General features: G+C 41.3%; 2 protein-coding genes across 2 annotated transcripts in view; one reads left to right on the top strand and one right to left on the bottom strand.

Moving 5' to 3' along the window:
• Positions 1–21,604, bottom strand: part of SLC17A1 (solute carrier family 17 member 1) — a 212,627-nt gene that overhangs the window by 12,295 nt on the left and 178,728 nt on the right. The gene's annotated exons all lie outside the window — the stretch shown is intronic.
• SCGN (secretagogin, EF-hand calcium binding protein) overlaps positions 11,342–21,604 on the top strand; it is a 34,946-nt gene continuing 24,683 nt past the window's right edge. The window contains exons 1-4 of the mRNA XM_082848482.1: positions 11,342–16,093; positions 19,698–19,787; positions 20,911–20,967; positions 21,273–21,350. Coding sequence (XP_082704608.1) covers positions 16,010–16,093; positions 19,698–19,787; positions 20,911–20,967; positions 21,273–21,350 — 309 coding nt within the window. The 5' untranslated portion in view covers positions 11,342–16,009. The remainder of the gene's footprint in view (positions 16,094–19,697; positions 19,788–20,910; positions 20,968–21,272; positions 21,351–21,604) is intronic.

The raw sequence follows: 21,604 nt of genomic DNA, 5'->3' as shown, positions 1-21,604 counted from the left end.
TATTTTCTCAGTCCCTTGCTTTTTCTCTTCTCCTTCTGGGACCTCTATAATTCGAATGTTGGTGTGTTTAATGTTGTCCCAGAGGTCTCTGAGACTGTCCTCAATTCTTTTCATTGTTTTTTTTTATTCTGCTCTGTGATAGTTATTTCCACTATTTTATCTTCCAGGTCACTTATCCGTTCTTCTGCCTCAGTTATTCTGCTATTGATTCCTTCTAGAGAATTTTTTTTTTCTAGAGAATTTTTAATTGCATTTATTGTGTTGTTCATCAGTTTGCTTGCTCTTTAGTTCTTCTAGGTCCTTGTTAAATGTTTCTTGTGTTTTCTCCACTCTATTCCCAAGATTTTGGATCATCTTATCATTACTCTCAATTCTTTTTCAGGCAGACTGCCTATTTCCTCTTCATTTGTTTGTCTGGTGGGTTTTTACTTCGCTCCTTCATCTGCTGCGTATTTCTCTGTCTTCTCATTTTGCTTAACTTACTGTGTTTGGGGTCTCCTTTTCACAGGCTGCAGGATCGTAGTTCCCGTTGTTTTTGGTGTCTGCCCCCAGTGGGTAAGGTAGGTTCAGTGGGTTGTGTAGACTTCCTGGTGGAAGGGACTGGTGCTTGTGTTCTGGTGGGTGAGGCTGGATCTTGTCTTTCTGGTGGGCAGGACCACGTCCAGTGGTGTGTTTTGGGCTATCTGTGAACTTAGTATGATTTTAGGTAGCCTCTCTGCTAACGGGTGGGGTTGTGTTCCTGTCTTGCTAATTGTTTGGTATGGAGTGTCCAGCACTGGAGCTTGCTGGTCGTTGAGTGGAGCTGGGTCTTAACGTTGAGATGGAGATCTCTGGGAGAGCACTCGCCGATTGATATTACATGGGGCAAGGAGGTCTCTGGTGGTCCAGTGTCCTGAACTTGGCTCTCCCACCTCAGAGGCTCAGGCCTTACACCCGGCTGGAGCACCAAGACCTTGTCAGCCACACAGCTTACATGTAAATGGATTAAATTCTCCAATCCAAAGGCACAGGTTGGCTGGCCTTCTGCGCTCTGCTCGGTCCTCCAGCCAGGCATTGTCCTCCGGGCCTGGTCGATATGGATAGCCTGTGTGGATCCAGGTTCAACTGGATTCCCTAGCAGCTAGAAGAAGCAGCCGACGCCCCCATCCTGCCCTATCCCCATGGCAACTCGTCAGTAGCTTTGGCTTTGCTCTTTTTTATAGGCTATCAAAGTCTCCTTCCATAATTTAGTGAAATATAATAAAACTAAGTGGTATTATTGGTGCAATATAGAAATATTAGCCAGTGTTTGCAAGACACTGTGACAGAAACTATGTGTTGAGGCGCAGGGAGACAGCATAGAGATTCTGATCAGCCATTTGAGTATGACAGACTTTAACACATAGCCCACCTCTTAATAAATCCTAAACTACCTGAAACATTCACAATAAAATAACTATTAACTACTACTTAAAAATTAATCCCATTTAAAGATTTCTGCTTTTATTGTTAATGTGGGGGGGAATACACCTTTCCACTGCTAATGGCAGAATAAATAATTGGTAAAATTAAGATGGAGGAGGTCTTTTTAACAATGTGTGTTGAAGACTTAAAATGCTATGTATTGTTCAGTCCAGAACTTCTGCATTTAGAATTTTATTTTAGAGAAATAATTATGAGAGTGTGCAAATATTTAGCTCTCACAGCACTATGATATTGAAAACCTAGAGATAATTTAAAAGTCCAAGAAGAGGACACTAGTTCAATACATTATGGCAATCCCACCCTTACAATGATGTCGCTGAAGAAAATTCAATGACATGGAGAGGTGTTCGTAATAGTAAGTGAAACAAGCAAGTTACAGAGCAGTATAATCCAATTTTTGTGCATATAAAAAAAAGACTGGAAGGATAGACACTAATATCTTATTATTCTTGGATATCTCTGGGTGGTGAAATTATGGGAGAACATATTTCTTTTGAATTTTCTGATCTTTATTATTTAATGATCTGTATTATTCATGTGATTACCAAAGAAAGAATAAAAGGTATATTTTTTTAAAAGCATTAACTCTACTTCCAGCATTTTCTTATGATAAACATTGTCTGATTTCTTCTAGTCGACTTTCTTTGCCCTCTGGAGTTGGTGTAGCATCAAACCAAGGAAATCTCTTTGAATCCTAAGGTCTACTATATAGTCTGTGAGGTGTCTTCCATGTTTGAATGTTTAATAACTACTGGGTGATGATATTAAGAAAAGCATTGTTTATATTTCCAGCTAGAAATATCATTCTGAGTTTGTAAAAAGATGCAGATACTCTAACTCAAAGTTTAACGCATGCATCAGGGTTAAATAGCAATGCTTCAAATTAGACACCACTGATGTCTCTTGTACAACTAACGGTCAATTAGCTATGCTAATGAGGAAAGCAGGAAATGACTGCAGGAGAAAATGAAATCAGCAGGGATTAAAAAAGAAAAACAACTCATTGAAGCCCTTAGTTTCAGCCATCAGTTGTTAAAATTTACCAGAGTGACATACAATGTAAATTCTAATCTTTTTTTGAAAGAGTTGGGCTATTAATAAAAAATAATATTAATTCCTTAGAAGTCTTTTCCTTTTCCAGATTGTTCTTCAGAGCAGCCCTACCCAAAGAATAAAATGACCAAAATATAAGCAGCAGGAAACTTAGAGAAAAAAGACTACTTGGTAGTTCTGATATAATCTCTAGGGGAGCTTTTAAAAAGTATCAATGCAGAGTCCTCCTGCAGACCATTTAAATCAGAATCTCTGTGGAAGGGGCTAAATTAATCTATAAATTGCATAATTTATCTCAAGTTAATTCTACCTTCTTTGTATTTGCTTTACTGAGTTCTCTGGTTGGATAGTCAGGGACTCAAGTAAATCACCTTCGGTTCTTTCACCCCTGCTCCCATCACTCCATTCCCAGGCAGGAAAACCTTTCAAGTGAGACAGTCTTAAAGATGACGCCTGCTGATCCAGTATCTTTAAATATCTTCCTAATGGCTCTCTCCTCTGTCAAGAGTTTGGATAATTTTCCCAGAAGGAAATCTCTGTAAGAGAGAATGCAAAGTATCTGAACATTATCTACCTAGTGCCATGACAGATATTTGGATACAAAGAAAATGAAAGTAAGTCATTGTACAATTCCTGGAAACAAGATGGCGGAGTAGAAGGATGTGCTCTCACTCCCTCTTTTGAGAACATGAGAATCACAACTAACTGCTGAACAGTCATCAACAGTAAGACACTGGAACTCACCAAAAAAGATAACCCACATCCAAAGACAAAGGAGAAGCCACAATGAGATGGTAGGAGGGGTGTCCTCACAATAAAATCAAAGCCCATAACTGCTGGGTGGGTGACTCACAAACTGGAGAACACTTATACCACAGAAGTCTACCCACTGGAGTGAAGGTTCTGAGCCCCACATCAGCTTTCTGAACCTGGGGGTTGGGCAAGGGGAGAAGGAATTCCTAGAGAATCAGACTTTGAAGGCTAGTGGGATTTGATTGCAGGACTCTGACAGGACTGGGGGAAACAGAGACTCCAATCTTGGAGGGCACACACAAAGCAGTGTGCGCATCGGAACCCAGGGGAAGGAGCAGTGACCCCAGGGGAGACTGAACCAGACCTACCTGCTGGTGTTGGAAGGTCTTCTGCAGAGATGGGGGGCGGCTGTGGCTCACTGTGAGGATAAGGACACTGGCAGCAGAAGTTCTGGGAAGTACTCCTTGACGAGAGCCTTCCCAGAGTCTGCCATTAGCCCCACCAAAGAGCCCAGATAGGCTCCAGTGTTGGGTCGCCTCAGGCCAAACAACCAACAGGGAGGGAACCCAGCCTCACCCATCAACATTCAAGCGGATTAAAGTTTTACTGAGCTCTGCCCACCAGAGCAACAGCCAGTTCTACCCACCACCAGTCCCTCCCATCAGGAAACTTGCACAAGCCTCTTAGATAGCCTCATCCACCAGAGGGCACACAGCAGAAGCAAGAAGAACTACAATCCTGCAGCCTGTGGAACAAAAAACACATTCACAGAAAGATAGAGAAGATGAAAAGGCAGAGGGCTATGTACCAGATGAAGGAACAAGATAAAACCCCAGAAAAACAACTAAATGAAGTGGAGATAGGCAACCTTCCAGAAAAAGAATTCAGAATAATAAGAGGGAAGATGATCCAGGACCTCGGAAAATGAATGGAGGCAAAGATCAAGAAGATGCAAGAAATGTTTAACAATGACCTAGAAGAATTAAAGAACAAACAAACAGAGATGAACAATACAATAACTGAAATGAAAACTACACTAGAAGGAATCAATAACAGAATAACTGAGGCAGAAGAACGGATAAGTGACCTGGAAGACAGAATGGTGGAATTCACTCCTGTGGAAGAGAATAAAGAAAAAAGAATAAAAAGAAATAAAGAAAGCCTAAGAGGGACAACATTAAATGCAACAACATTCGCATTATAGGGCTCCCAGAAGGAGAAAGAGAGAGAAAGGACCAGAGAAAATATTTGAAGAGATTATAGTCGAAAATGTCCCTAACATGGGAAAGGAAATAGCTACCCAAGTCCAGGAAGTGCAGAGAGTCCCATACAGGATAAACCCAAGGAGAAACACGCCGAGACACATAGTAATCAAACTGGCAAAAATTAAAGACAAAGAAAAATTATTGAAAGCAGCCAGGGAAAAGTGTCAAGTAACATACAAGGGAACTCCCATAATGTTAACAGCCGACTTCTCAGCAGAAACTCTACAAGCCAGAAGGGAGTGGCATGATATACTTAAAGTGATGAAAGGGAAGAAACTACAACCAAGATTACTCTACCCAGCAAGGATCTCATTCAGATTTGATGGAGAAATCAAAAGCTTTACAGACAAGCAAAAACTAAGAGCATTCAGCACCACCAAACCAGCTTTACAACAAACGCTAAAGTAACTTCTCTAAGTGGGAAACACAAGAGAAGAAAAGGACCTACAAAAACCAACCCAAAACAATTAAGAAAATAGTAATAGGAACATAAATATTGATAATTACCTTAAACGTGAATGGATTAAATGCTACAACCAAAAGACACAGGCTTGCTGAATGGATACAAAAACAAGACCCATATATATGCTGTCTACAAGAGACCCACTTAGGACCTAGGGACACATACAGACTGAAAGTGAGGGGATGGAAAAAGATATTCCATGCAAATGGAAATCAAAAGAAAGCTGGAGTAGTAATGCACATATCATGTAAAATAGACTTTAAAATAAAGAATGTTACAAGAGACAAGGAAGGACACTACATAATGATCAAGGGATCAATCCAAAAAGAAGATATAACAATTATAAATATATATGCACCCAATATAGGAGGACCTCAATACATAAGGCAGTACTAACAACTATAAAGAGGAAATCAACAGTAACACAATTATAGTGGGGGACTTTAACACCTCACTTACACCAATGGACAGATCATCCAAACTGAAAATTAATAAGGAAACAGTAGCTTTAAATGACACAATAGACCAGATAGATTTAAGTGATATTTATAGGACATTCCATCCAAAAAGAGCAGATTACACTTTCTTCTCAAGTGTGCATGGAACACTTGAGATAGATCACAACTTGGGTCACAAATAAAGCCTCAGTAAATTTAAGAAAATTGAAATCATATCAAGCATCTTTTCTGACTACAATGCTATGGGATTAGAAATCAATTACAGGGAGAAAAACATAAAAAACACAAACAGATGGAGGCTAAACAATACGTTATTAAATAATCAAGAAATCACTGAAGAGGTCAAAGAGGAAATCAAAAATTACCTAGAGACAAATGACAATGAAAACACGACGATCCAAAACTTATGGGATGCAAAAATGCAGTTCTAAGAGGGAAGTTTATAGCTATACAAGCCTACCTCAAGAAACAAGAAAAATCTCAAATAAACATTTGAATCTCACCTTACACCTAAAGGAACTAGAGTAGAAGAACAAACAAAACCCAAAGTTAGCAGAAGGAAAGAAATCATAAAGATCAGAGCAGAAATAAATGAAATAGAAACAAAGAAAACAATAGCAAAGATCAATAAAACTAAAAGCTGGTTCTTTGAGAAGATAAACAAAATTGATAAACCATTAGCCAAACTCATCAAGGAAAAGAGGTAGAGGACTCAAATCAATAAAATTAGAAATGAAAAAGGAGAAGTTACAACAGACACTGCAGAAACACAAAGCATCAAAAGAGACTACTACAAGCAACTCTATGCCAATAAAATGGACAACCTGGAAGAAATGCACAAATTCTTAGAAAGGTATAACCTTCTAAGACTGAACCAGGAAGAAATAGAAAATATAAACAGACCAATCACAAGCACTGAAATTGAAACTGTGATTAAAAATCTTCCAACAAACAAAAGTCCAGGGCCAGGTGGCTTCACAGGTGAATTCTATCAAACATTTAGAGAAGAGCTAGCACCCATCCTTCTCAAACTCTTCCAAAAAATTGTGGAAGAAGAAACACTCCCAAACTCATTCTATGAGGCCACCATCACGCTGATACCAAAACCAGACAAAGATACTACAAAAAAAGAAAATTACAGACTGATATCACTGATGAATATAGACGCAAAAATCCTCAACAAAATACTGGCAAACAGAATCCAACAACACATTAAAAGGATAATACACCTTTTAATTTATCCCAGGGATGCAAGGATTCTTTAATATAAGCAAATCAATCAATGTGGTACACCATATTAACAAATTGAAGAAGAAAAACCAGATGATCATCTCAATAGATGCAGAAAAAGTTTTTGACAAAATTCAACACCCATTTATGACAAAAACTCTCCAGAAAGTGGGCATACAGGGAACCTACCTCAACATAATAAAGGCCATGTATGACAAACCCATAGCAAACATCATTCTCAATGGTGAAAAACTGAAGACATTTCCTCTAAGATCAGGAACAAGAAAAGAATGTCCACTCTCACCACTATTACTCAACATAGTTTTGGAAGTCCTAGCCATGACAATCAGAGAAGATTTTCTCACATTCTGAGGAACATATGTATATGTATAACTGATTCACTTTGTTATAAAGCAGAAACTAACACACCATTGTAAAGCAATTATACTCCAATAAAGATGTTTAAAACAAACAAACGAACAAAACCCAAATGGGACCTAATGAAACTTCAAAGCTTTTGCACAGCAAAGGAAACCATAAACAAGATGAAAAGACAACCCTGAGAATGTGAGAAAATATTTGCAAACGAACCAACGGACAAAGGATTAATCTCCAAAATATACAAACAGCTCATGCAGCTCAATATCAAAAAAACAAACAACCCAATCCAAAAATGGGCAGAAGACCTAAATTGACATTTCTTCAAAGAAGGCACACAGATGGCCAAGAAGCACATGAAAAGCTGCTCAACATCACTAATTATTAGAGAAATGCAAATCAAAACTACAATGAAGTATCACCTCACACCGGTTAGAATGGGCATCATTAGAAAATCTATAAACAACAAATGCTGGAGAGGGTGTAGAGAAAAGGGAACCTTCTTGCACCGTTGGTGGGAATGTAAATTGATACAGCCACTATGGAGAACAGTATGGAGGTTCCTTAAAAAACTAAAAATAGAATTACCATATAACCCAGCAATCCCCCTACTGGGCATATACTGAGAGAAAACTGTAATTCAAAAAGACACGTGCACCCCAGTGTTCATTGCAGCACTATTTACAATAGCCAGGTCATGGAAGCAACCTAAATGCCCATCAACAGACAAATGGATAAAGAAGATGTGGTACATATATACAATGGAATATTACTCAGCTATAAAAAGGAACGAAAGTGGGTCATTTGTTGAGACGTGGGTGGATCTAGAGACTGTCATACAGAGTGAAGTAAGTCAGAAAGAGAAAAACAAATATCGTATATTAACGCATATATGTGGAACCTAGAAAAATGGTACAGATGAACCGGTTTGCAGGGCAGAAATTGAGACACAGATGTAGAGAACAAACGTATGGACACCAAGGGGGGAAGTTCCGGCGGGGGGATGGTGGTGGGATGAACTGGGAGATTGGGATTGACATGTATACACTGATGTGTATAAAATGGATGACTAATAAGAAACTGCTGTATAAAAGAATAAATAAAATTTAAAAAAACAAAAGGAAGGGAGTCATTGAAGGGAAATCACAACTCCCCAGAGAGCTCCACATGCCAGGCTCCTGGAAATTGGTCCAAGTTCCATTTGCTCTGGAGTTCTGAGAAGAACAGCAGTCCTTGTAGCTGTACTCCTTTCCTTGTTCTTTAGATTTCACCTTTACAACTTTAAAAAACTATGTTTGCATTATATGCTTTTGTAGGAAGTTTTAAAATAGAAGATTTACAGATAACAAAATTAAGTCATCCATTATTCTCCCTCTTCCCCATTCCAGAGATAATCATTTACATTATTAGTGTATATTCTTCCATTGTTTTCCTATGTGTAGAAACATGCATTTTATTTTAAAGATTTGGGTCATGCAATACGTGCATTTTTGTAACTTGCTTTTTAATCTTAACCTTATGTTCTGAGCATTTTGTGTGTGTCATCAGGCTTGAAAATCAAGATTCCTGTGTATGCAGCAAAGACTATCATAGTGACTTAACATCATTTAACCATCCACTACATTAGACGTTGATTATTACTGCTGACATTTGCCTTGTGTTTTCTTTTTTCCCACTGTTTATCAGAAAACAGTCACCAACCTTGTGAGTTCATATTTATCAGTCTTCCTGACTGATGTTTGACATTATATCCAATAGTTTCCCAGGACCACATGTGATACGTGGATATATGGATACTGAGTCCCTTATCTTCTCCTCCTACTTTGTTCTCCAATTTTTGTACCCAACATTTTCCCCAAGAGTGAAGATATTGTTTTTCTTCCTTCAACCTAAGCCACATTCCTCAAAAATCCTGAAGTCTATATCACCATCTTCCAAATGTGTATGTAGGGAAGATTCATCATTTTAGTAGCTAACCTACACTGAATGTTTACTGTGTTTTCTGTGCTTAGAGGTTTATAAGAATTTTTTTCATTTAAACTTTATGATAGTAATACAAGGCAAATACTACTATTATCTTCCTCTACAGGTAAAGAAAGTGAGGCTTCTTTTGAGTAACTTGACTAATGTCACAGCTAGTAAGAGGCAAAGCTGGCCCTAAACCCAGACCTGTTTGCTTCTGCATAATTTATTATTATTATTACCTAAAGTCCTTTTTTATTCAAATTTTCTTAGTTTTTGCCTAATGTCCTTTTACTGCCCTAGGATGCCACCAGGATACAATGTTTCAATGTTTCATTTAATCATGTCTTCTTGGACGTCTCTTGGCTGTGACAGTTTCTCAGACTTTGCTTTTTTTCTCTAAACTTTTTTTTTTTTTTTTTTTTTTACAATGTAGTCACCTCTTATCCTCTACAAGACCACAACAATTACAATTTATTGTGCACTGTTGAGAGTGGCTTTGGTCCTCACAGCAACTCTCCAAAGCTATTATAATCCTCATTCTACAGTTGAGAAAACCGAGACTTAGAGATGAGAACTAATGATGGAGGTCACGAAGCTAGTAAGTGATGGAGCTGGGATCCTAACCCGGGACTGTCTGACCATTAGTGTCATGTTCTTTTAAATACTCTAATTTAGGTGACTTATGTACATGTGCTTTTAAAAAATAATATTAAATGTTAATAGCAGAGTTAGAGTGCCATAAAGATCGATATTTGGTCCAACTCTCCTATTGCCCAAGCTCCTTCTACAGATTCCTCAACAAAAGGTTCTAAGCACATGGTCAGAAGCCATCAGTATCACTCAGCTTACTATTTCACAAAACATCCAGTCAAGTTGTGAACAATTCTGATCACGAGAGCTCTGTGTTCTTCCAAATGGTTTTTCCTCTGGTCTTAGTGTGGTTCTCAGGAGCCAAACACAACCATCTAAACTTCTACTAAGAACTCTGCAGTCGGCCACCATGTCTCCCCCTAGACAATCCTTTCCTGGAAGAGCGTGGCACAGTATGAACTTCCCTCAGCATCTTAATAGCCTGATTTAGACCACAGTTCCCTGCAGAATCTCTATTTAGATGCAAGTCCTTAGAGTGCATTATAGCTCTGCAACGTGCATGCCCTCTACAATCAGAGCTCAGTAATCGCCCTGCTGACTCCTTGCTTACTGGTAACCTCTTTCTCACCCCAGCGCTATCACCCCTCTCCTCCTCACCCCCACCCTCCCCACACACGACATTTCTAAATCATCAGGCCAAAGGATCCTAACACTGACACCCTTCCAACCCTCTAAATGGGGGAGCTGTCTCTAGAAAACCCCTTGAGACACACGTTTGGAAGGTGAGTGAAACATAAGGGGGATACTTTCTCTGAGTTTGACAAACAGGTTAAAGGGCAAGGAGAGTGAACCATGACCGCCCGGAGACAGATCCTTTCTCCCCCACTTCCCCACAGCTCTGAGGCAGACAAGAGCTCCCCGCTGGATGTGCCCAGGACAGACAGCGCACGCGGGGCGGGTCAGGGACGACGCGCCTGAGCAGGGCGGATTCCCAGCAGCTGGTTTCCCCGAGAGTCCGCGGTGGGGCCTTGGGGACGGCACAGCGACGCTAAGGCGCCAGCAGCTGCCTCGCCAGCTGCCCCCGTGCCCGCCCCTCAGACTGGTGCTCAAAGGAAATCAGAGGGCGAAAGAAGCTGGCAAGAGTGTCAGAAGATACCGTAAAGGAGTCCTTATCAAAGTTCTCTAGGTGTTTCTTGCCGGCCGGTGCCTGCGCTTCGTTGTCAATACCATGGACAGCACCCGCGAACCGACTCAGGGGCGCTGGGACGCCGCTGGCTTCTGGCAGGTCTGGCAGCGCTTTGACTCAGAGGGTGAGTAAAACAAGCCACCTGTACAGCCTTGCTGAAAGGACCTAGAGCTTCCTCTTCCCCATGTCTTTCCCTGCAGAAAGTTGTCTTCCAGCGCTGTTAATGCAATATACCTAACAGACGTCTGGTATACTGGAGCTGCACTTCTTGGTACCTTGTGAACGTTCAGGGTGGGAGGAGGGACCTGAAATTACACCCCGGCCCCCACCCCCCAACGTGTGTGTGTGTGTGTGTGTGTGTGTGCGTGTGTGTGTGTGCGTGTGTGTGTGTGTAGTGATATACCGTATATATAATGACAAATATTTTATATATTAGAGGCTTGTGGGCTGACACTCGGGTATCTGAAGTCAGCCCTCTATGACATTTTTACTCAAATGCTCATTTTTACTCAATGACTTTGTTGTGTAACCCCCAGTCTCTCAAAGAGAGGGTGAATTTTATCAGCTTTCAAAAAGACACTACCCTCACTCCCCAAAAAACTACTTGAAAAGAACTACTTACATTTGCTTTGTCTTCATTAAAAAAGAAACATAAAGGAAATATCTAAAGTATACGTTTTAACCTTGCAAACTAAGATTCAATACTTACCTCTCTTAAATTTTTCCAAGACTGCAAAATCCTTGGGTTAGAGTTTATTCTAAAACTCATGTTTATTTGTGGATTAAAATTCATGTATAAATAGCTTTCGTTTCCCCACTATTTGTACATACCACAGCACAAAGCATTGACTCTCAAATGTGTATTTGCTATTCACATCCATGTCATCTAGAGGTAGATACCGGCACTTCATTAGAGTTACGATAGATAGTGTCCATGGGGATTTTATAAATTTGAGATTAAAAACAAATTTAGATGTTAAGTGTTAAATACTAAATGTCACACGTTATTCTGTGTAAGTGACTATTATTTATGGATACCTTCTTGCATTTAGAAAAAGGTTACATAGAAGAGAAGGAGCTGGATGCTTTCTTTTACCACATGTTGCCGAAATTTTGTACTGATGTAAGTACTTGTGCCACTAAGCATTAATTTATGTTCTCTTAGTGAATTCTAAAAAGCATCCAAGTCTTATGTTGATTTGTACCTATTAATCGCATCTGACCTCTTTTCTTCCTTGCATGTAATTTTTCTCCCTCTCCTAGCAGCACAGAGGGATTTAGGTAGGCTTCATGAGGTTCAGCTGTAGCATTTGACATGCTGGTCACTGACTTTTACTGTGACATTTGTCATCCACTCAGAGATTTTAACTGTAGATTCAAACAACCCTGTTTTGAACGTCTCCTTGGTTATGTCTCTGCTAATGGATTTAAACCTAGAGATAAGGTAGGTCACTTTGCTCAGAAAGGTGGAAAAGATGTTAAGAGCTTTTGAGGCTCTGGGTGTTTAGTGCCTTTAATATTACTTGGATAGCAAACCACAAACAAACCATTCAAAAGCATTTTTCATTTTGTTAGAAAGGTTACAAATTTCTTAGGAAATGGCAAACCAGAAAATAATAAACATTCCCAGAGCCCAAGTATAAATGTAAACCAATCCATCCAGTGTCCATACCCCTCCCTGACGGTAAATCTGGCCTTGAGAGATGCAGATTACCTTTTGATAAGCCCTGTACCAAAGCAGAGGAAAAATGCACACAGAGACGCACCAGCCCGGGGCTGGGATAACCTGGTAAAGACTCCATCAGGGGACACATGGTAAGAGGAGTAGCTCTGGAGACAATAGTGTTTAAAACGAATTGTGGCGACAGCTTATCCTCAGCCATAGCTGTTTACATGGAAGAATACTGGAGTGCATCACACTTTCACGTAGGAGCCCAGTGCGGAGAACAAGCAGCTTGGGGACGCTGTTTCTGGGGGAAGGGCAGTGAGCTCAGAATAAGAGAGGCTGCCATCTGCCTCTAACAGCCACACACAGAACTCGTAGTCACCCTCTCTCGCCCACAGCCCGTCTGCCTCTCGTTTTCCATCTCTCTTCTGATCTCTTTCTCTTATGTTTCTGCCCATTTCTGTTTCTCATTCTGTGTTTCATGGCTCTCCTCTCCCATCATTTCTTTTTTCCCATCATCCCTTGACTTTCTCTGTGACTTCTCTGTCTCTCTCTCTCTCTCTCTCTCTCAGCTCTGTTTCTCATGTCTCTCCATCTGTCTTTGTCCCTCTCCTGTCTCTGTTTCTCCTGCTTTCTATCTTCAGTCTGTTTCTCAAGCTCTCTCATTGTCACTCCTCTCTTTCCTTCTCTCTTTCCTATCTCTCTTTGCCCTTCATTTCTTTTATCAGTTTCTCTCCTCTCCTTTTCTCTTTCCTTCCCTTATCTGTCTCTCTGTTTCTCTGCTTTGCTGCTACTTACTACTGTATATGCAAAGGCTCGTGTCATTCCAGAACCCATGGGTCTGACGCCATTTTGTCAAACATGACAGGAGTACTTGAGGAAAACAAAAAGACGGAGGCAAAACCATTCAAAGTCTTGCAATAAACTGGACGGTCAGAAACTAAACCCCAGAGACTTGGAACTTCACACCTTTTCAGAAAGCTCCTTGCTTTAGTCATTTAAAGGAGGAGAAAAGTTGCTGTCACTATTGAAACTGAAAGTGTCTAATTTTCAGTCATGGGATGAGGGGTAGGGCTACTCAAACACTGGGGTCTGCTCTAGACTGAGGACACTGCGAGCTGCCTTCTTCTGGGGCTTGGGCTGACTTCAAAGGCATCGTTCCCATTAGTGAGGGAGAAGGTGGATGCCATCTCCCGTAGCTTGCCTGATCTTATCACCCCTCCCTCAGATCTGGCCCATGGTCTCACCTTCTCACACATGGACAGGCATGGTCCTCGGAGGAAAGGAAACAAATGACTCACCAGTCTGCTGTGCAACTGTGTTCAGTGCAGGCATTCCTGAGTCCAGAGGCGAAGGGGTTGGAAAGCTGCAGAGTCCTTAGGCCAGTGCCTAAGAATTAACTGTGTTAACATGCAAAGCCCCAGGTCCCACCTCTTAGGTATTTCAGTACATTTGGGGGTCTGTCTGGGGTCTTGCATTTTAAAAGCACCCTGAGTCACACTGCATCTTCTTTCACTCTGTTCCCTCCAGGAACAGTGATTACCTGTCAGACAGGGGACTGTAATATAATTAGGCCAGTCCTGCTGAGTTGTGGCTGTAGCCCCAGGTACCTCTCCTCAGCACTTGGCAAAGGAGACAGGTTTTGGAGCCAGGGGATAAGCCGTTTAAACTGTTAATCAGAAATGCTGTCATCTGCCATTGTTTCCTTTCAAAATGCTGAGGCATTACCCCAGGGAACATAGTTACAGACACCTTCACTGGGCGTTCCATGATACCGGGACAAGCATGATTAAGGAAACTGCTCCTAATTCTGGACTTTTTTTCCTGCTGAGAAATGAATAGGCCCTAAGTATGTCCTTAACAAGAGGGCATGTCCCTCTCAGCGGAAGGATAATCACGACTTGTGACACCTACTTTTAATCAGTGATGCCCCACTGAGTACAGAAGCAGCAGCGGGGGGCCTCCATGACCAGGCAGCCCCTCACTCTGGTGTTTAAGTGTGACAAGCAGTTCATCAGAGGCCTGAATAGCTCTACTTTCCTCCCCTGATTAGCGAGTCACAGAGACCTTGGGGGAAGGAATTTGAAGATTTCTAACAGCAAGCTGCCTGCTAGTCAATCTTGGAGAGCAGCCGGCCTGCTTGTAATTACCTGGTCCTCACAGCCTCTGAGGGGACTGACTTAATGGAACCATCGGCTGCTCTTGCTGCTTCTGTTACTCACCCCCCTCTTATCTCCGCCTTTTGTCTTTTCAAATACTCAGAACTGGCCTCTGAACCAGGTCCAGATCTAGCCAGTCTGTTGCATAGCATTGCTTTCTGGGGCTGTGTATGCATTCTTCACGTACAGATTGTAGCACATCCTGGGCCTGTTTCAATGCTTCAGAGATGACAAATACTCTGCTGGGGCCTAGAGTCTCAGACAAGGCGAGCAGGGTTGGTGCTGATGGGAAATTACAACAGAGGGAGCCCTAGACTCTTTTGCTTTCGGTCCAAGGGATAATCATGGACTTTGGAGTTAGAGGTCTGAGAGGACGGAAGTCAAGTTTCTGTGCCTTCAAACTAAAGGTCGAAGGCCAAGCTGAAATTCAAAGTGAAGACCCACTTTCTTGCGTGATTTCCATTGCGATTTTCCTGTATGATGCACATACACACTCATACAAGCCACACAATCTACGGCGCCAAGACTACAGAGGCTAATTTCTCGGTACATAGTGGAGTGTCAAATGAGGAAACCTGGTTGGCAGGGATAGTGTAGTAGTATTAGGGAGAATAAATTTTAGTATGACTGATCTAGTCTGAAGTCTAGGAATACGGCACTGTTTGGGAGTATCTGTGCCTCTCAGTCCCTACATCAAAATTCATTCTCCATTGTTGATTATACCTGTCACCTTTCTTTGTAATAACCCTGCCGCCCACTGATGAAGAACAATTTAATGTGTGGAAAAGGTTGTACAAGGAAGGGATATGTGACGTCTTCAGTAGTTCAATGATTATTTCTTTGGTTTCCTCTTTAATTATTTTCCCCTAATTATTCTTTTCCTTGGCGAGACCAAGATTAAAAGAATAAACTCTAGCAAACTGGGGACCCAGAAGAGCTGGACTTTTCAATTAGAAAAGAATAAAAAAAACCTCTGAGTTCTTGGGAAGGAAGTTTATATGTTCATTACAATACAATCTTTTGTCACAACCAAATATAGAATGATGTTCAAATTCATTCTATCAATAGTCTAGTCTCTAAGCTTCTCTTCATTCATATTTTAGGAGCTCACTAGCTACAAGTCTTACCTAGTTAGGATTCTGATTAGTGGTTATTTGTTTAAGAAATCTCCATCTCTCTCTCTCTCTCTCTCTCTCTCTCTCTCTCTCTCTGGTGTGCAACTTGGTGGGATCACTTTCAGTGGCTAAGTAACTTACTTTCCAGGTTAGACTAACATGATTATCAGGCTATATACTCTGAATATTTGATATCCTAACTATATTTTTGGAATCTCAGTGGCTTTAATGTGGTTCTGTCTGGCCCGCTATAGGATGCAGTCATGGGAGAAAATGTGCAGAAGATGAAACAACAATTTACGTCTGCCCACAATGTCTATAGAGACGGTCGCATACAGATGAAAGAGGTACCTTTTATGACTGTAACTTTCTTGACTGTACCTTCTTGGGCTATAATTTTCTCTGAAGGATAATGAATGTTTTACATTTGATTGGAAAATTAGAACCCTCTGCAAGGCAGCTGGGTTACATAACATTTCTGAAGTACTCACTTTTCCTTTTTCATCAGCTTAATAACAAAAAGTATATGATGCTTCCATCATTTTATTTAGGTCAATCAATGTTTGTACTTATTTTATAATTGGGGAATTGATAGGCTGGAGGTTTTCAGTTACTTGATCTAATATTTGTCTCCTTCCACAGTGTCCTGTTCAAATTCAACCTTGACATAAGGGAAAACGTACTGACAATAAATGAGTTTAAAGTTCAGTATCAGTTCCCAGTGGAGATTGGAAAGATCTGTCCATGAACATCATTAAAAACAAAACAGAAAGCAGCCGCCTCTACTTCAACTCAAGCCACACTTATTAAGTACCTACTAAAGCGAGGAACTGTGTTAGACATGCAGTGCCAGGCACAGTCTATCTTTAACCTGATAATTTTTCCTTCCAGTTACAAAAAGGTTTCCAGTTTAGAAAGGATTTCCACACATATTATGTTACTTTATCCCCACAGTAGCTATAGAAGATGGACATGGAACATTAGCTCTATTTTACTGATGAGGAAGCTAAGTTACTTTCCTAGCATCGTATGGCCAGTAAGTGGCACTGGATTAAGTTGTAACCCACTTATAGGTATGAATCTATACAGGTTTATTCTATAGAGTTATAAATCCATACATAAAAATGAGCTACTAGGGGCTTCCCTGGTGGCGCAGTGGTTGAGCGTCCGCCTGCCGATGCAGGGGAAGTGGGTTCGTGCCCCGGTCCGGGAGGATCCTACATGCCGCGAAGTGGCTGGGCCCGTGAGCCATGGCCGCTGAGCCTGTGCGTCCGGAGCCTGTGCTCCGCAACGGGAGAGGCCACAGCAGTGAGGGGCCCGCGTACCGCAAAAAAAAAAAAAAAGAGCTGCTATGAAAGTAAGATATTTATTTCATAGACAAAACTGCCTGCTGGACATATGACCTGAAACCTGAAGAGCTAGTCTCTTAGTGCTGTCATACTTAGTCATTATTGTTGGTGAAAATAGTAATTTTTCTTCAAAAAGTTACAATAACAAGGCAAGATTATGTCTTCTTATAAAAAATAGACATGTTCACACCAGGAGGCTGCCTTTTCAGAAAACTACTAAGCTAAACTCCAGATTTATGAGTGTAGCTCTTTCCAAAGTTTTCACTAAAAGGCAAAAATTATTTATATAACCAATAATTGCATTATAATTGATGTAAATGTATCAGTGTATTGATTAATGGAAAAGTAATTGTATGCATCAAGGTAGAATAACCAAAGTATTCATGATTACATGTTCACAGTTACATTCTCTAGCCCATAGAACGGAGCATAGCATATAGTGGCACTCAATAAATATTTGTTAACTTAATAATAAATGAATGAAACATGGTAAATAATGAAAAACTATGCCATTATCTTACCAATTACTGGTAGACCTTCCTGAAGCAATTGGGAACTTGGCAAAAACTTTGGCATCCGTGCCAACCATTCTGTCATGGAGTCCTGCCAATGAGTATAACTGAGGTTGTCTGTAGAGAAGCTGATGGTATAGGACTGCTTTGGTCCCCTGAAAACCTCATGAGTCTGTGAGTGTAAAGAGTAGCAAGGTCTCTCCTACTGTCTCCTGCTATACCACTGGCCATTTCTCTTACTCCAATTACAGGTACTTGTGACATAAAATCAGCTCACCTGCACACATCTGAGCTATTTTAGCACAAAACAAAACGGGAAAGGAGTCGCGTCTAAGAGCCAAAGTGAAGCTTGGGGATGATCTGTGCACTTGATTTGTCCGGGGCTCCTCTGTGCCACTCTGGTCAAACTGAAGACGGAGTGCGTTCTAGAGACTTAGGGCTGGTGAACTACATTTTAATTTGGTTTCTCAGTGAAAACACACTTAGTCCTGAAGAGCTGCTCGCAGCTCACCTTGTGTGGTGGGTAGGAAAAACACAAAGTCGACAGGTGAAGTATGAAACCTTGGCCAAGTGATTTCATCTCTCTGACCCTCAAGTTCATCGTCTTCATCCACAGAGCAGTTACCACGGACTAACTTTTTAATGGGTACCAGGGACTTTGCTAAACAGTTTATAAATAGTGCCCCACCTGACTCTTAGTCTTCACATAAGCACCAGGATATAAATATTATTATCTCCATTTTACAAATGAGGAAATTGAGGCAGAGAGGTATCAATTAAATTGTCCAAGATCAAATAATAGGTGAATAAGGAGAAGGAAGGATCCACACTAAAGCCAACCACGTACTGCTTTGTGCTGCCTCCCATTCGTATTAAAATGCCAATACTCATATTTACCTGAAGGATTGGTGTGAGAATTTAATGAGATGATAGATGAAAAGGACATTGCCAGTGCCTGCCATGTAGTAGGTATTCAATCTATGACAGCTGTTATTAACACGATGTGCCCTTGAGCTGACCTACATCCAACTAGAGAATATGAATGGGAGTGTGGGCTAATCAGTCCTACAACCTAGCAGAAGCTTTTGCTCTGGACTTCCTCTGTAGCACTGAACAAGATGCTGGGAGAACTATGGTTATAGAAGAAATGGCCGTTGTTTATGGGGGACAATTCAGAAAGGAGACAGTATACACTGAAATACCATAGGTTTGGCAAAGAACCCAGCCAAACGTGCCTATGAGCTGAAACAAGTATTACCATCACATAGGGGAAGACATGTTACCTTTGTTCATGGGAGCAAGGGAAGTCAGTCAGTAGAACTGGTGCTCATATAGATGGCTGGATGGTTAAATTTTCCACAAGTGAACCAACTTTGAAAGTATCATATAGATGCTAATAATATAAAAGAATATAAACCATAGCCAACTCAAGAATCAAGCCAGACAGCAAACATTCCTGATTTTGTGTACGGCACCGAAGTGATCTGTATACACAGCACCTCACCAGCACAGCACAGGGGTTAAAAGTGTGGGCTTAGTTGAGGTCCTGACTCCACCACTTACTAACTACATAATGATGGCAAGCTCCTTATCTCTGTGAAGCCCAGTTTCCTTAACTAATAAATAATAATAGTGATGTGTTATGCACCCTATAGGTTGTTCGGGTTAAATGAGTTAGCATATATAAGTATTTAGAACAATTCATGGCACATATAAAAATTACTGGGTATTTTTATTTTCTACTATAATTACAGAGTTGTTAATATAAAATTGGAGCCTCTCAGAATAAGGTCTGGAACATTTTAAGCACTAACACATTTATTATTAAATAATAATAAAGATGATTATTATTATTTTGGATTGTAAGCTCATGGAAGACAGATACTCATAGTGTTTCACACCTAGAAGGATGCAATACTTCTTGAAAGAATCATTGAATCCAAAATGACAATCAAGGACGTGGAACTACGTGTTGGGCTCTCCATCCTGAGAGATCCAAGCCCTTCTGCCCTCTAATATGTTCCTTGATGACTTTTACCCACGGAGCACCGGCCAGTGTCACCAGCTGCTATTTCCCCCTTTTCCTTTAGCTTGCCTGCATGTTCTTGTCCGAGGACGAAAACTTTCTTCTGCTCTTTCGCCGGGAAACCCCCTTGGACAGCAGTGTGGAGTTTATGCAGGTAAGCGTTTGGTTGTGTCTCTATGGAGGGTGAGGCCAGGATTCCAGCCACCTGCTGTGGCTGCCACCACTCCTGCCCAGTCCCCAAGGGAGAGCTGCCCACAGAGGACAAGACCATGCAAAGAAGCCCTTGTGTGGAGCCTGGACTTTGGCCCCAAGCCCCAATGTGCTCTCTCAGTGTGCTGACCCGGGCTGCCCCTGAGCTGACAAACTCCTTAGCCTGGGCTAGAGGAAGGCTTAGACGAGGGGCCCGGCAGGTACCTGAGGCATGTAATGGGAGGGTAGGGAGGGGGCCGTGGAGCCTGGACAGCACATGCCCATCAAGAGCCCAGAGTCCTGTGAGCTCCAGCCAACTACTGCCTTCTGAGAATGCAGCCTAGGCATCTAGACTCTATGGGAAACTACTTTTTTTTTTTTTTTTTTTTGCGGTACGCAGGCCTCTCACCTTTATTCCCTTTACCTGGAGCCAAGACCACAAAGGCAAGATTCCTTAGGGGCCCTTTCTGCCGTGCAATTTATTTTGGGGAAGTTCACCTGTTCGGGGTTTTAGTCTTATGGAGGTGCCTCAGTTTGACTTCTCACCTTGGGTGGCCCCAGGATTTGTCTCCTGTCTACCTTGTGTGCAGTTTCCTGATAAAGCTACAGGCTAAGTTATCAGAGATCAGTAGATGTACCTAGGATAGACTTTGGTTTCTGTTTTGTGTTTTCCTATCATGTCAGACCTCTTAGATGTCCCCTCACTTTCTTGCCAGCTGTAAAGAGTTGCTTTTTAGAGTACTCTGCATTTTTAGGAATTTAGTACGAAGAAGATTTCTTGGTTTGCCATATTGCCTCCCACTGAAGGCCATCCCTTGATATCTTTCCATTTTGAACTTTCCATAGCTCCCTTTCAGTGAGTGCACTGTGGTCCTCCTAAGTGGCTCTAAGTGAATGCAGTGAGTCATTTCTAGTGAGTTCTGCCCAAACAATAGCTGTCACCAAAGAAAGCCTAAAATTCTCCATGCAAAGTCTTAGTTGCACCCAGTTAAGTACTATTATCAGATGCTGAACCATAGCAGACAGCAGCATAAGTTGACCCCAAATTATTTGAGGGTAAATGGATTAATGGCTTTTGTGTATTTCAGATTTGGCGCCAATATGATGCTGACAGCAGTGGCTTTATATCAGCCGCTGAGCTTTGTGTAAGTGTTGCCAGGAGCTGTGTCTGGGTGAAGGGCGGGTTTGCTCATCGCTGGGAATTTGATATGTATGTATCATGAGATTGATTTCTGTGTTTCCAAGAAACATGGATATGAATTTGTTACTTAAAAAAACAGATTCATGTTTAGAAGGTTTAGAAACTGTATGTTGGATTTATTGCTTGCTAAATGCATTTCAGTTCCTTCTTAAAACAAACGGATCACAGTTCTTAAAATACAGCCTCTTGAGATTTTTAGATTTTTATTTGCTCACTAGATAAAATGCAGCTCTTTGCTTGATGTCACAGAACTTCCTCCGAGACCTCTTCCGCCACCACAAAAAGGCCATTTCTGAGGCTAAGCTGGAAGAATATACTGGCACCATGGTGAGTAACTGAGCAAGGCGATCTCCATGAGGACAGCTTCTCCGCTGCCTCCTCAGGGCCCAGAAACATTGTCTGGGACAGTGGATGATTCTACTCATTTAGCAAGTTGATTTAGAGCAATTGGGAATCAGATAGATGGGAGATGTGTGTCCCACCTCTGCCATCTTTAGCCATGGCCTTGAGAAACAGCCCAGGCTCTCAACTTTATTTACTTCATCTGACAAATGGAGATTAAGAGTATCTAGTTACCGCGA

This window comes from Leucopleurus acutus (assembly GCF_964270905.1).
Source record: "Leucopleurus acutus genome assembly, chromosome: 10".
In the NCBI taxonomy this organism is placed as follows: Eukaryota; Metazoa; Chordata; class Mammalia; order Artiodactyla; family Delphinidae; genus Leucopleurus; species Leucopleurus acutus.
Note: the sequence above shows the minus strand (reverse complement) of the source record. Positions and strands in the feature narration are given on the sequence as shown.